The sequence below is a fragment of the Doryrhamphus excisus genome, linkage group LG13, assembly GCF_037039965.1.
Source record: "Doryrhamphus excisus strain RoL-2023G ecotype Guam linkage group LG13, RoL_Dexc_Guam_v1.1, whole genome shotgun sequence".
In the NCBI taxonomy this organism is placed as follows: domain Eukaryota; kingdom Metazoa; phylum Chordata; class Actinopteri; order Syngnathiformes; family Syngnathidae; genus Doryrhamphus; species Doryrhamphus excisus.
In genome coordinates, this window is record NC_136369.1 from 5,283,297 (window position 1) to 5,300,087 (window position 16,791).

The 16,791-nt window shown below is 38.5% G+C and overlaps 2 protein-coding genes across 3 annotated transcripts in view; one reads left to right on the forward strand and one right to left on the reverse strand.

The window, feature by feature from the left end:
• Positions 1-386: 386 nt before the first annotated feature.
• LOC131139404 (BTB/POZ domain-containing protein KCTD12-like) lies at positions 387-3,444 on the forward strand. Its single transcript, XM_058089019.2, has one exon. The coding sequence runs from the start codon at positions 501-503 to the stop codon at positions 1,290-1,292; it is 792 nt and encodes a 263-aa protein (XP_057945002.2). The 5' UTR covers positions 387-500; the 3' UTR covers positions 1,293-3,444.
• An 11,874-nt stretch (positions 3,445-15,318) lies between these two features.
• Positions 15,319-16,791, reverse strand: part of lmo7b (LIM domain 7b) — a 29,757-nt gene continuing 28,284 nt past the window's right edge. For both annotated transcript variants that reach the window (XM_058089719.2, XM_058089718.2), the window contains one exon: positions 15,319-16,176. In XM_058089719.2, coding sequence (XP_057945702.2) covers positions 16,123-16,176 — 54 coding nt within the window. In that variant the 3' untranslated portion in view covers positions 15,319-16,122. The remainder of the gene's footprint in view (positions 16,177-16,791) is intronic.

A 16,791-nucleotide genomic window follows, 5' to 3' on the forward strand; every position in this document is an offset into this window, starting at 1 on the left:
GACTTTTATATTTTAATATATTTTGTCATGTTGTATAAAGGCTAAAAAAATATACATTATACAACATTTAAGCCTTTTCTCTTAAATATGTGTGGTTTTGTTTAATTTATTTATTTTTGTGCTTGTTTTTAGGCTTATTTGCAATTCTACAATGTGCCCCGGGTCAACAAAAATATGCTGTGTGCTGGCTATGGCCCCGGGGCCGCACTTTTTACACTCCTAGTATAGAATGCTCTTTTTGCTAATTATTTTACATTCTATATCACAAATGCAAACTCCAGCCATTATAATAAATCTTTCTGAATGACAATGGTCAACATAAATAAATATAGGCGTAAAGCAACAGTTTGAATAGAAGGAGTTTCTTAAAGAGTCCAAGTCTCCCACTGAACAGTTAAAGCCGAGTTGGCCGTCATTACTTCTCCTCCCACTCACCCGAAGCCATATAAACATTTGTCCAGAGTAACAGGGCTTTTCTCTTGCCCAAAAAAACAGCAGAGATGGCGCACACAGACAACCAAAGCTCAACTTTCCCTGACATCGTGGAGCTGAACGTGGGCGGCCAGGTGTATGTGACCCGGCTAGAAACTCTCACAGCGGTACCCGACTCTCTACTGTGGGCCAAGTTCAGCCAAAATTCCCCCGAAGACCTACCAAAAGACGGTAAAGGTCGCTTTTTTTTCGACCGCGACGGCTTTCTGTTCCGTTACATTCTGGACTTCTTGCGGGACTCGGAGCTCTTCCTACCGGAGTTCTTCAAAGAAAGAAGGAGGCTGCAGAAGGAGGCTGACTTCTTCCAGCTGCCAGAACTGTCGAGGCGCCTCGGCAACGACGGCTCATACACGGAGGACAATGGGGATCCGGAGGAGACTGAGATCCCCAGTCCGGCCACTACGCCCTCTTCCTCGGATAGAACCCTACGCTCGCCCGGGTCCACTTCCGGGTACATCACGGTGGGCTACAGGGGCAGCTACACCATCGGAAGAGACATCCAAGCCGACGTTAAATTCCGCAGAGTGGCTAGGATCACAGTGTGCAGCAAGATCTCTCTTGCCAAAGAAGTCTTTGGGGACACTCTGAACGAGAGCCGAGACCCGGACCGACCTCCGGACAAGTACACGTCCAGGTACTACCTCAAGTACAACTTCCTGGAGCAGGCTTTCGACCGGCTGGCCGAAGCTGGCTTTCACATGGTGGCCTGCAACTCGACAGGGACGTGCTCGTATGGCAGCAGTGACCCAGGAGAGGACAAGATGTGGACCAGCTACACCGAGTATGTTTTCAGCCGGTGACTGCATGATTAGACCCAAAGTGGCAGTTTGCAATTTGGAGGATCTGGAGGAGAATCTATGGCTCCAATAACTCAAATTGGTCATGCTATGTAAATAAATATATACTGCAGTTTAAGGTTTACATGCAACATCTAATGTATGTAATAGGCTTTATAGTGCTATTAGTTAAGGCTGTATTTGTGATTGATGAGTGTGTTATGGTTTGTTAAGGGGGGTCCAAACTTTTTCCACTGAGGGATGCAAACTGAAAAAATCAGAAGATGCAGGGCCCATCGTGATATTCTATGTAATGTATCATTTTAAATTTTGTAATAATACTACACCGGGGATCTCAATTTACCATGCGATACATGGATCACAATAACAATATCTCGACACGGTGATCGGGTGAACCAAATAAAGAAATAATTTCATTTTTGTAGTATTCGGCAGCCATAGGGTCCATATTACCCGTGACCCAATAAGGATAAGTGGTACAGAAAATGGGTGGAATTTTTGCAGAATGCAAGCAGCAAAGCTGCTTTAGTACGTTTAAGTGTCTTGACTATAAAGCTATATTATTTTTTATATTAGTTGGATATGTAGATATTTTGTCACAAAAAGTTGCTGAAGTTACATTTTTAGAGTTGTTTATTATTACCCGCAGTATAAGTTTCCTATGTCTATTTACTTACCTGTTTCATTTTGTGCTGTCATTTGTGTGTGTATTAACACCGCCATTGTAGGTACTGTTCTAGTCTAGTGACCTCCTATTCATTTCTCTTAGTTCAGTGGTAGCTTATGCTTGCATCCTGTAAGTAACTTTGACTTAACTTGGACTTTGCGGGCCACATATACATTAATCTTGGTTTCTACAGGGTGGCCCAGGCCAATAATAAACAAACCTCAGGCCACAAATTGCACCAGACCACACTTTGGACGCCCCTAGTTTATTTGATTGGGACATGTTAAACTAGTTACATTAAGAAACATCACATGGTTATGTTTTATTATGAAAAGGAGTAAGGGGAAGCATAGCTTATTTAATCCTACCCCTTCTCCATGTCTATTATTGATAATTCACACAATATGTTTAACATGTCTTGTGTTATTATGTTTTGTCATTAAATGGTTTGTTCACTTCCTGTATTTAGGTGACACTGTGTTCTAAACCAAATATGGGAGTAGAAAAACATGTACAGAGCTTGTGCAATAATAAATGAAAAGTAAAGATAAAAACAAGTTTCATAATAACAAAATACATGTGATAAGTGTGAATTAATAATTAATTAAAAATGAAATAAGTTAGGCTGCACGGCGGTTGAGTGGTTAGTGCGCAGACCTCACAGCTAGGAGAGGGTTCAATTCCACCCTTGGTCATCTCTGTGTGGAGTTTGCATGTTCTCCCCGTGCATGCGTGGGTTTTCTCCGGGTACTCCGGTTTCCTCCCACATTCCAAAAACATGCTAGGCTAATTGACGACTCCAAATTGTCCATAAGTATTAATGTGAGTGTGAATGGTTGTTTGTCTATATGTGCCCTGTGATTGGCTGGCGACCAATCCAGGGTGTACCCCGCCTCTCGCCCAAAAACAGCTGGGATAGGCTCCAGCGCCCCCTGCGACCCTAGTGAGGATAAGCGGTAGAAAAAGAATGAATGAATGAATGAAATAAGTTAAAGTAAATAGAGTAATGAAAAATTAAACGGGACTGTAAATCTCACAGAAATGTGTTATATGTACATATACAATAGAAATGCTGAATGGAAATACCAAATAAATTACCAATAAGTATCTGTGAATCAAGTACATTGCTTAATATTGTTAGAATTGGCATACTCACTTCTGAAATGTATGAAAAAGTATTAAAAACTTTTGTCACACTATGAACCATATTGAAAGGTAGTACAATAATTGATATAATAAATGATATTTAAATACTTAACAATATTAAAGTGTGGATATTGGGGGGGGGGGGGGGGGGGATGCTACTGTGTGCCTATTATCTGTGCAAAAAAAAAAAGCAACTCACTCTGTGATGACTAAAGAGTCATGGCTCCCTGGGCAGACGGACGGACACGCAACAAATTCTCACACTTAGTTTTTCTTTCAAAACACTGCTTTATTTAAAAAAACATACAATAAATATACAACTCCCCAGAGCCTCCATCCCTCAATCTCAACACACACTGCCACAACTGTTATCTGTGTCTCTGTTATTTGTCAGACCAAAGTATATTACAATAAGTTCATCTCTGAGTACACCAACTTGGGATACTTTTCCCCATTATAGTGTTTTTCTGAAGTATCAGTGGTGTTGCTTCCATTAACTGTATTCCTAAATACAGCCAAAAGTAATAAAGTAAAGCCAAGTTAGTTGCCACATTACCTGATCCTCTGCCAAGCAGACACATTCTAATTCAGTCCATCGGAATTGAAGCCCAGCAAGGGAGGTGAGTGGACACGTGTTAGTTGCAGTATCACACATACACATACTGTAAATAATCACATTATTTTGAATAACTTGGGTATGTAGGCTATAATATATTGTAGTATGTTCAAGGATTCAAGAGCTTTATTGAATTGAATGTACTTATGTTTAACTAAAACACTTAACAAGCAAATGAATGTCAGACTGGAAGTCCTTCTAAGCACTTGGGAGTGTGATCAACCACAGCTGGAGGTGGGTCGTGGGTGGAATAAAATAAAGCAGGCTGTTTCCACGGGAAGCACGGAACCCAAAGAAATACGTCAGGAATAGGTGCAGATTCTGGAAGAACTAAAAAGGTTCCTGTGCTGGTTATTGTGTGTAGCTGCTCTATAGCAGTCCACAACTCAATACAAAGGGTTGAAAAATGAGCACAAGAGATTATATTAGACTTTTTCTATTTATTTCAAAAAGCCCACTTTATTGTAGCTGCTAATTTTAGATATATTAAAAAAATCAAATGTTAAGTATTTATTTTAATTTGAACTTGACATTTGGCTTTGATTTTGTCTAAACTCACTTTGCGGAAAAAATATCGGAATATATATCATATATCATATCAACCTAAATACTATATTGGGATATGAATTTTTGGTCCATATTGCCCAACCCTAGCTTGAACCACCACTGGCTATCGCTCAACTATGATTCAGTGGACCCTGGTTTGAGCCCCAGGCTGGGTGAACCAACCCAAAGAAATACGTCAGGAATAGGTGCAGATTCTGGAAGAACTAAAAAGGTTCCTTAATTTGAACTTGACATTTGGCTTTGATTTTGTCTAAACTCACTTTGCAGAAAAAATATCGGGATATATATCATATCAACCTAAATATATTGGGATATGAGTTTTTGGTCCATATTGCCCAACCCTAGTTTGAACCACCACTGGCTGTTGCTCAACTATGATTCAGTGGACGCTGGTTCGAGCCCCAGGCTTGGGCTGGGTGGACCAGATGTGTTACACTGTTGTACAGTCACAAGGATCTATCTATGCAGAGCAGATTTTAAACCATTGTAACAAAACAAACGACTTCCTAGGTCTCTTCCTGGACTGTTTCTGCAGCACAGAGATGTTCCGTTATCTCCCCTTGGCACCAGAGCTTGACGGAGGAGAGAGGAGAATATTTCTTTTTGCAAAACTTCTGTGTATATGTATGTACCATAAACTGTTTATATTCTGTTTACATTCTATATGAAAAAGTATTTTCACAGGACACATTTTTTAAACAATCCCCAATGTTCACTAAACACTCCCTTGCAATTTGCACAAAATCCAATCTATAATGTCCGTCCAATACCCACAGCTTCCTCCTACACAAACACACACAGTATCTACACAAGAGACCTCAAATCTGCTATTGACTGATCGTACCATCTGGACTGGAAATAGGCAGGACGACTGTGACTTTTGAAAGAAGGAGGTGGTGCTTGATGTAGAACCACTACACTCCACAACTGGAAGGGTACAACATTAAAAAGTACAGGCTGTAATAAACAAAACTAATCTTCTTAATTAAAAAGTTATAACATTGAAGCAAATTAAATGCATGTCTGTTGTTTTTGTGATCACTGTAATATTTGGAATATTGTTTGTGCAAAATTATTTCAAGACAGAAACAAGAAAACTGTCAGCTACAAGCTGGAAACACACACACACACACACAAAGCAAAGCACTCAATGAGGGAGGAGGGAAAAAAAAAGCCAGCCATCTGAGTCCATTTACAGATTTTGAGTCAACGCCACCATGCTGGCATCCTTCATATGAGCTTGCAAGGACTAAATCTTTCACACTTCTCTCACAGGCTCTGCTGCAAGCTAACTGTGACCTGCATGTCTCTGATTCTGTTTCATAGCTTCTGAATTGCCTCTGATATACTGCACGTACTGTCGCTCCTTCATTAGAGTTCTTTGCTAAAACTATACACAAAAGCTAGCTATGTAGACACTTAACTGAAATGTCTCATTCACTCTCACTGTTTTTAAGGATGTTCATACAAGACTAAATACTGTTTGCAGGCCAAGCAGCCAGGCTCTCTAGCTGAAGTTATTCAGCAGACAAGTGAAAACTACAAAATGGGTATGCTGGAGCCTATCCCAGCTGTCTTCGGGCGAGAGGCAGGGTACACCCTGGATTGGTCGCCAGCCAATCACAGGGCACATATAGACAAACAACCATTCACACTCACATTCATACCTATGGACAATTTGGAGTCGCCAATTAACGTAGCATGTTTTTGGAATGTGGGAGGAAACCGGAGTACCCGGAGAAAACCCACACATGCACGGGGAGAACATGCAAACTCCACGCAGAGATTCCTGTGGGTGGAATCGAACTCGGGTCTCCTAGCTGTGAGACCTGCATGCTAGTCACTCGTCCTGCGTGCAGCATCCATTGACATATCCTGCTTTACAATAGAGCCTTAGGTGTGCCCGTTACAGCTACTTGACCACAAAGGTAGTGTGGGTCAATTGCATAATCAGCTCTGTAGATGTCATGTGACGGTCAGCTGACATTAAGCTCCCCTCCTGAGTGGCTGTTGGCGAAGACTTAGTGGTGAACATACTGTACATCGCAAGCTACACAAAGAAGGAGGTCTTTCTCTTGGCAATTTTCATCTTTACGATTATGGATAAAATAACCCAGCAGTAAGATGTCTATTTCTGTAACAAAAGTTATCCGTTCACTAGTTATTTTGAGGAAAAGTGAATTGTTTGAAGGCTATGCTTCGGGTCTTCAACTCCACTATAGAGAAGTGTGTTTTCTACACTTCGGTTTGTGAAAATATTATTTCATGATTAAGTGGAAAACGTCCCCATTGCTGGAACCTTATTTAATATCATGCTTTGACTTTGGCTTAAGTGTCTTTTGTATGAGCAATATCATTGAAACATACTACTTAGTAGGTTATGTATAACTATTGAGGAATTACCGTATGTGTAATTATCTTATATTTAATTCCATTGTCAATAAATAAATAAATGATCAACTACTTTTATTCTTCTTTTCGTTCTTTGTTATTACAAAAAACTTTTAATATTTTGACTTTATTCTCATAAAATTGCATCTGCTTTTTTAAAATTTATTTTCCAGCTCTTTCAACTTTCTTGTAATTTTTTTCATGTAATTATGACTTATTTATTTTTACTACTTATTCTCGCAACATAACTTTTTCTACAATTTTGTTTTTTCAAAAACTACAACTTTGTTGTTTTGTTTGTTCCTCAGAATATATTGATTCTAAAAGTCTTTTTAAATATCTCAAAGCCACTAAAATCATGTTATTTTTATTTTTGAAACAACCTTTTTTCTTTATATTTTTACTTTTTTGTTTGTAATTTTTTTTTCATGTAATTATGACTTATTTATTTTATTTATTCTCGCAACATAACTTTTTCTACAATTTAGTTTTTCAAAAACTACAACTTTGTTGGTTTGTTTGTTCCTCACAACATTGCGAGTCTTTTTAAATATCTCAAAGCCACTAAAATCATGTTATGTTTATTTTTGGAACAACTTTTTTCTTTATATTTTTACTTTTTTGTTTGTAAAATTACTGCAATTTTTTTTGCATTTTTACTGATTTTTTTTTGTTTAATTTTTTAAATGTGCTGCTGCCCAATAAAAAAATAAACAAATCCCCTTGGTCTAGACTTTGGACTCCCTTGTTGTAAAATAAAGCGGAAGATGGTAAATGTTACTGACTGATCTGACAGTTGTAATGCTGTCGTAATGGACAACCACTTCATTTTGCTTAGTTTCCTCTTCACTGACAGAAGTGATAAATTAGTAGCGAGTCCACAGAGTAAAATCCACTTAGACATTTATATGAACATTTTGTGCAAGCTTTCAAAAGATGTCTTCTATACCAGGTACTGTAAAATTTAGTGGTGTAATTTTCATAAACAAGACTGTAAAACAATGCCTTGCCCACAGCTAGTCTCTCAAATTCTCAAATCTGCATTGTGTGGCATTTACTTTACGACAGGAGGGGTGTAAATGTCGCCAGCCTCCACTGAGCTGCTCTCAGCACACAGCAGCAAACCGGAGATTGGTACAGCTCCCAGTGACAAAGCGGAGGATTGCATTGTGCTGGTAAACTAAGAGCTAAAAGGCTGCCAGCATCAGTCAGCGGCATGCAACAGAGAGGAAGAGAGGAGACATCCTCCTTCCCTGCTGTGGCTGCATGGGTTCCTTTTTACACCAAGTGTACACCCACTTACTGTCAGCTCTCTATGAAAGAACCATCTTATCTGGCCTCTTTCTCAGACTTGATGGCTTGTTAATTGATGTTATAATGATTTATTTGTTGTATATGTTGTTTTGCAGAGATTCATTCATTTCATCCTTTTATCATTCAGGCAGTGTTATGGGTGTATTGTATAACTGATCACAGCTTCACTGGTGTTTACTGATGATGTGACTGCGGATAGAACACGCACACAATTAATTGTGAGGTGTATAGGCTTATACTATCATGATTGGACACCACTGCCTTGTGCAGATGGGTAATAACCTTAAAACATACTGCACAAAAATATCTAACTTCATTTTTATAGAGCATGATTTTCCAGAAAGGTTGAAGGCAACAAGCAAGACCCCCAAACGATGTCCCAAGTGAAACTGCAGCAAGGCTTGGTAAAGCATTTCCAGGTAGGAAACTCAATAATATCAATAATAATATCAATCTTAGTTACTTGGTTTGGTAGAAGAACATTTGTTGCTCAGGAGTTCATTATCCAAGGTAGTCAAAATGATATCATGAATTTCTACCTCTGGCAGTTGCTACATACAGATTACACACTGCAGGGTTGACATAAATGGTAATAATCATAATCAATAATAATCGCCTTCAACAATGTCAGCCACCAGTTGTGTTCCATCTGCGTTTAAATGGCTCATGACACCAAAAGACGTGCATTTTTACTTTCCATGTTTAATATTTGCTTGAATGTTGACTTGTTTCATCCCTCTTTCCAGAGTCTGAAGCAGAATGCAGAATTAACGTCACATCCGGTTGAATTTCTGTGATTGTTATACATATTTGATATTATGCTGAGCGTTGAGTAGCAGGCTTTAGCTCAAACACTGGAGCAGCAAGAGTAAGCGCCTTCACCTTTCCAAAAGACCCAATTTGCCAAGATCAACGGACCTAGGCGAGTACAACAAACGTGAGGAAAACAGACACTGTCAGATTTGTCTGTATTTTGCTCTGCACACTTTCAGGACAATTTTTTGGATACTATTTCCCAGTTAAAAGAAAGTTTTGGACTGAGACCTAGACCAGGTGTGAGTGCAAACACAATACTGACGCAGACGGCAATACAAAAAGTAAAAAACCCAGAAGACGTTCAACTGTAGAACAACACGGCAAGGTGACAGTGACCGGGATATATTCTACCGATCTTAGAATGTTTTCATGTCAAATTTTAATACTAGCACACAAAGCCATGTTGTTTGGTCTAGAGACACAGGAAGCAGAACAGGAGGCAGCAGAGATGAGGATGCTAAAGTTCTCATTGGGAGTGACCGGGATGGATAGGATCAGGAAGGAGTACATCAAAAGGTCATTAAATGTTAGAGGCCTTGGAGATAAAGTCAGAGAGGCCAGACTGAGATGGTTGGGACATGATAGAGATAGTAAATATGTTGGTAGAAGGATGCTGCGTTTAGAGCTGCCAGGTAGGAAGCGTAGAGGAAGACCAAAGAGGAGGTTTATGGATGTAGTGAAGGAGCACGAGGGTAGTTGGTGTGATGCAGAAGATCGATTTGCTGTGGCGACCCCCGAAGGGAAAAGCCGAAAGAGAAGTCATTAGTTTTTCTCATCACTGCTCACTGGTCTTGCAACTTATAGTCTGCATTTATCTCTATAGCAATCACTGCTAGCAAAATAACATTCCTGTTTATTGTGTGTTGTTTTTTAGTTTATGTTTTAGCATGTTAGCCCAGATAACAGATTCCCGCTATCACTGCTGTAAGGGTGCAACGTCACAGTTTATCTATAAACAGCAGTATAACAAAAATGTTTTAATGAGTACTTTTATTTTATTTTTTTGGTGGCAGAAGCACTTTGAGTTGTGCCCTGTGAACTACTACCTTTGTTTTGATACAGATGATTCATCTCATATCATACAAAAGCACTACTTAAGTTACTCTCTGGTTCTACCATATCTTACTTATTGTGTGGAAATATGGGGTAATAACTATAAAAGAAATCTTCACTCGCTAAATGTACTGCAAAAAAGGTCAGTAAGGATAATTCATAATGCCGCCTACAGAGAACATACTAACTCCTTATTTCTAAAATCACAAATACTTTAACTTGCTGATACAGTTAATCTTCAAACAGCTAAAATAATGCATAAGGCTAAAAACAACCAATTACCTAAAAATGTCATCCAATACTTCTCTACAAGAGAGGAGAAATATGATCTCAGGGAAGAACTACATTTGAAACACTTATATGCTAGGACTACGTTAAAAAGCCATAGCATTTCAGTATGTGGAATCAAACTATGGAATGGATTGAGTAAGGACCTCAAACAATGCACAACGATGAGCCAATTCAAGAAACAATACAAGCAGTTGATGTTTGCTAAATACAAGGATGAAGAGTCTTGAACCAGTCATGATGTGCTATATATATCACTATATTGACACTTACTATGGTACCCATTATGTCATTGGATGCTCATATCACCTTGTACTTCGGTATGAGGTGCATTATTAAAACAAACAAAAAAAAAACTATTATGGAAAGCAGGAAGTGAACAAATATAACAGTTACTGATTGTAAAAGTACCAGATGGAGGTGTAGGATTTAATAAGCTTTGCTTCTTCCTACTCCTTTTGGACATGTGGAACTGTGAACTGATTATGGGATGCACTCAATTGTAATCTGATGCATGTTCAAATGAAATAAAACCATTACCATTACCATTAGTGATAATGGAGCTATTATGCGGTTTGTGATGTCAATATTATAATTTGCACGCAACAATGAAGTCTTAATGCCACACAAGTACAACTCTGCCATCCCGTCACATCTAAACGTGTACTCTGAAGAGTTTCTGGAAAATGTTTAGGAGAGATGTTCCCCTGCGTGGGCACTGTGCAGAGAGATATCTGCTTCCTGTGTCCTCCACATTCAAAAAGAAGATGTGAGTTTGACACACTGTGCTGACAAGACTGACACTTAACCACAGGAGACTTTTAAAAGCTTATTTTAACATAACCGTTTCGTCATTTTGTAGTATTTCCTGTTACTCAAATTTCAATGTGTGTCACTTTGCCAGCATCTGAATGTCTGATGTGCTGTGTGCTGGAAACTGAATTTCTACTGCGTAAAATGCGACTCCAGAACACGAGATAAATAGTATCCTGATGAAAATTCAAACATTTGTAAAGATATGTCAGTTTTAAAAAGTGAGGCTGGGGCAGGAAGGGGTGAGTAAACTGATTATGGTAAACTTCATAGTGGAAAACCCTTTAAGGAAACTCAGAATTAGTGGTTTTCTAAAGAAAAAAAGAGACTTTGAACTGAAGAGTCCTAACTATATTACAGTAAACAGCTTTATGGCCTCTCCCATGAATAAAAAAAAACAAAACATCAAACGTATTGACAATATACGCAAGGGAGCTAGCAGAAGCCTTAAAAATTCTCAGCATATTTTGCCAAAAACAAAAAGGTCAGGATTTTCCGCTCTACAGTTATAAATCAAAACAACCAAAGTAGCCCCGGGAAGTAAAGGGATGGGAAGCGATGGCTGCGTTGTATTTCAAAAGACCTACCCTCCCCATTTTTTCCCCCATTGGGTTAGGGTTACGTGTCACAAGACAGTTCACAAAACTAATATACATATATATATATATATATAATGAGATTGGGTCTGCGAGAAAAAGATGAGTTTTGAACATTACTTTTAAGAAAAGCACAAATTAAAATATATTCAAATTCACTAATTACTGTGTTACTCTGCACTCTCTATTAGGGATCGACCAGTATGTTTTTTTTGGGGCCGATGCCGATACCTATTTTCTTCCATCACCCTTAGCCGATGGACGATTTTGCTTGGGCCGATATTTGTGGCCGATACTGCTTTTGATCCCTCAATTTACAAGTCTCATGTTTAAAGAAGAGTGGCACGGTGAAGAAGTGGTTAGCGCGCAGACCTCACAGCTAGGAGACCAGGGTTCAATTCCACACTCTGCCATCTCTGTGTGGATTTTGCATGTTCTCCACATTCCAAAAACATGCTGGGTTAATTGGAGACTCCAAATTGTCCATAGGTATGAATGTGAGTGTGAATGGTTGTTTGTCTACATGTGCCCTGTGATTGGCTGGCGACCAGTCCAGGGTGTACCCCGCCTCTCGCCCGAAGACAGCTGGGATAGGCTCCAGCACCCCCGCAACCCTTGTGAGGAAAAGCGGTAGAAAATGAATGAATGAATGTTTAAACAAATATTTATTTAAATGTAAACACTGAACTCAGTAGGATTCAGCTTTCTTAAACACTCCTTTAAACGGCATTATCAACTTTAAAAGGAGTAAATACTCAACCATGTGAAAAACATTTCTGTCGTAGTTTAAGCATATCTAGCATCGATGTGACGCAACGTGACGCGTGACTGTAAATCATGCGGTGGAAAAATATATCAGTGAACCCACGTGCGTATCGGCCGATACCAATTCAAGGGAAAAACGCAAATATCAGCCCGATATATCGGCCAGCTGATGTATCGGTCGATCCTCCAGCCCCGCCTCCACTCACCGACACAGCAAAAATGTATCTGACAAAAGGGCTCACTCTGTTCATGCCAATGTTCTATGCAACAATGAAACCAGAGTCCATCCTCTGTCTATCTGGATGTCAATATATTGACGTTAACAAAATTTAGAAGAGACACCCCTGATTGAAGTCTATTCCAATCGCTAACCTCTACCTTACTGTCATCTGAATGGAAATTGGAAGTAGAGCTCTGTGCCAGTTCATCCATCTGGTCCTCACATGTCACTCTTATACTATAATCAGTCCATAAAACATTTATAAACTCGGTCTTCTGATAGTCAACTTTTGTCTGGTTCAGTGTTGGTGGTCTCTGAGCCTTCAAGAAGTCAACATCTTGTACTTGTGACCACTGCTGGGAGTTTGCAGTCCTAGAACGACAGCACCGGAGAATACTTCCTTCTGTTGATTTAAAAACATTCCATGGTTCTGTGAGTCTGTATTGTATTTTACAATATTGATGTTTCTGTCTATTTGGCTGAGAAAAAAATATATATACAAAAAACCTTATAAAACCTAAAAATTATGCACACCGATGACAGGATGTTGATCTACTTTGGCCACACCCTTCCACACGTCACCTTATGTATTATCCTAATAAGTCTAATAAGCATACAAGTTATTTTGCTTGGGAGTCTGAAAGTACTCACTTGCCAAATAATAATATTCAGTGTAGATGCCAACACATGATGAACAAGATGAACATGTAGCACTAACAAAATTAGATCACATGACATAGTCAATGATGACCATTTGTACAGTTGGGGAAGAATTGAAGGTTAGTCGAAGTTTTCCTTAGTGAAGGTTATCAAAAGGACTTCGGGGAGGTTTAGCAGTCTCTTTGACCACAATAGGTAGTAAACAAGAAGTACACCAACTTCTAAATGGGGGTGCATTGCACAATGCCAATGGAAAATATGGACTCTCTAAACTATTCAATAACCTCAAACCAACATCTAGATTGGTTCCAGTTGTTCAAGTTTGACAGTGAGCCCAAATAAAAATCCCAGTGGTTACTGAATGGATGAGGCGGGCTCCCATGACGACTAATACAATAGACTTCATGGTTCCAGCACAACCCCATCAGGAATCTGCAAAGTTGTCATTTCGTTAGAACGACTGCTTCTCTCCCTGCATCATGCTTAGGTCCAGAGGCCATTTTTAAATATGCAAAAAATTTAAATAGCACCCCAATTGGACTGGAGCCCCAAGAAGTTGTCCATCTTGTCTGGTGGTAAGTAGCACCCTTGCATCGGGTCCTAGTTATCCGATCATATGGAGCATATAAGAAACCAAACACATCTACCTTTAGGGAATCAGATGCTCTATTTGGTAGAACTAAAAATATTTCCTTGTAACCGGTCATCCATCTCTTAACTGTTTCTCCATAAGCGATGGCTAAAAATAATGTCACTGGTCTGGTTAATAAAAAGTTACACCTGGATATCATCAATCAAGAGTCGCAAATAAGACTATTAGAATGACATGTACCATTGTCATAGTACAAAATATTAACATGAGCATTGAACTCTAAGCAAACAAACAGTTGTGTGTATCGAGGTCTTGCGGCATAAGCCTTCTGAATATTTGAGGTTTCCATTACAGCTCACAAAGACTGATAATTACCGCTGTTTCACAGTGAGCATGAAATTCTACAACACATTGTGAACTGAAACTGCTCAAGAGCAGCACTTCCCCATTTGTACGCGACAGGCCTTGCTTCATATCCTGTAGTTCATCTAAAACTTCACCAAAGCATCTGACTTGTTCCAACAATAGAATCAAATGACATGTACAGTTTGCTCTTGTAATATAATGAATGCATTCTAGCGTGTGGGATTGTTTCTTGGAAATGAAAAGTTTATCAAAACCTAGATGCGATTTTACACAAATGACTTTAATTATTCTTGTTAGGCCCAGCAGGATTGCCTACCCTGTTGTTAACAGCTTCGGCAGCTTGCAAACACTGATAACACCCACCCACAAAAGATATGAACATTATTAGAGTTAATACACAGTCAAGTGGAAATAACTTGAGCATTACAACTACCTTCAGTACTCACAATATTTCTATACAGACAAAGTGTACACAGTCTTGAAAATACAGTACCACTCGGTGAAGGATTTGCAGCTTCACCATCAAATGTTTTCCAAAATATATTAAATGACGCCGTTTCATGGCTGAATATGGCCAATGATATATATATATATATATATATAGAAGCAATTTGTACATATTTTTTACCTAAATTTGAGCATTTCAGGTATAAAAATGGCGACATGAATTATAATGCATAAAAACATTAGGAAGACATTTAAAGACACTCTGATAATGTGGCAAAAAGGGAAATAATCCGTCAGCCTTGTCGACTGTATTTTTCTCAAAAAGTACAAAGTTCAGTACTACAAGCAGTTTTCCAACTGTCTTTGTATCACCAGCAAGCAATCAGATGAAAGAAAAAAATAAACGGTCAGTGACTGATGCACGATCGTGCTCACTGTATTTTATGAAACAAGTTAAAGATTGCAAGGTACATATTGGAATGTATTGACATCTTTGGTCTCAAGCTGATACTGGCACTTGGGGGCATGATACCAGACAAACCATGTGATATAGGTTATAGGCTATAAAAGCAATCTATAGCATGGACTTTATTCCGACAAAATGTCCAGCTTTGGGTCTGTATGTGTATGTCAATAATGGTGCTGTAAAACTCAAGACAAATTAAGAACACACCATTAGTGTGACAAAAGACAAAATAAAGTGCAAAAGATATTCCAAGAATTTAGTAGCATTTAATCATGGACTTATTTCATTCAATAAGAAAGCTAGTAAAATCAGTTTAATTCACTTTTGAATCTCACATAAGCAAAATAAATTCACATTACACACAAAAAAACAAAACAGCTGAATTCCCTCAATTGCTTCATTATGGTCAAAGAAGCAAGACAGCCAAAATGAGAACACAGTGGGTCGCTTTACTTTGGTTATTGATGTTTTTTTCCAAGTTAAATGCAAACAAGTATAGTCTACAAGTACAACTTTTGACTCTTTCAGCCAGTACTTGCATTGCAATTTGGTTATTACCGGATTCAATGTGTTGAAACCCATGCCACAGACCAATATGTGATATTTACACTAAGTAACTCTTTAAATTTAGGAGAAATTCTGCCCCCCTGTGGCAAAAAATATGAATAGCAAAAACCCTTAAAACAGTGCACAGGAGGCCATTGCAGTAAAGATGCCCATCTAATGATAAAAGCGTGTCATAACATTGATTAATACCAATGTGCACATAGTGAGATTATATTAGGAGGGGGCAAAAGTGCTCTAGTACATGCGTTTCCAAACAAGGACTATATCAAGACAATGACAGTATATCTGCAATCTTCCATAACACATTTAAACATCCAAGTGACAAATAAAATAACATCGTATTAAACATATTTATTTATTCTATATACTTAATCCAAGTTGATCAAATGAATGCCAGGATCCATTTTCCAAGTGAACAACTGGTGACCACAATTCAGAATGACAGGTGTAATTCCGGCAGTGCTGACGGTCTCATTCATTAGTTTAGTCCGCTATCATGAGTACCTTCTCTTGGTCACATGGATGGGGAACCGGACGCTAAAATGTTGTTAAAGATAAAGATAATTGTTGTTTTTGCTTAAAAAAACACACCAAAATTATATTATTTCATCTAGTCTGCAATGGAAGACATTCAAAGAGTCCACACACACACACACACACACACAAATGTGGAAGCAGGAAGTAGTTTTAAATTGGACTCTCACATTTTGACAGAAGTTATATGCACTTTGTTCTCACTAGTAATTTTGGTCAAGTGTAAAATTACTGCAGCTGCAGGACATTTAACAGTGGCAGCATTGAACGGCAACAAAAAAAAAGTCATGTTGTAAAAGCATCATGCTGGGAACACTGAGTGCAGGTACGATTGCAAGGATTATCTAGGATAGTACACATCAAGTGCTTTATGAATATTTCCAATCACTTTCATATTATGTGTATTATTATTCAATGTAGCAATGTCATAGCGCACAGTCTGGTAGACTTCTGATATTTTTTATCTAAAGATATTTTTTCTCTAAATGAGAAATATCGTCACATTTTAATCTCACAAGATCTGGTGTTACATTACACCCCTGGTGTCAACTTTTCAGCTTTTTCTTGTTACATTGTTATTTTTACTTTTATTTTTCCCATTCCATTCCACCTTTTAAT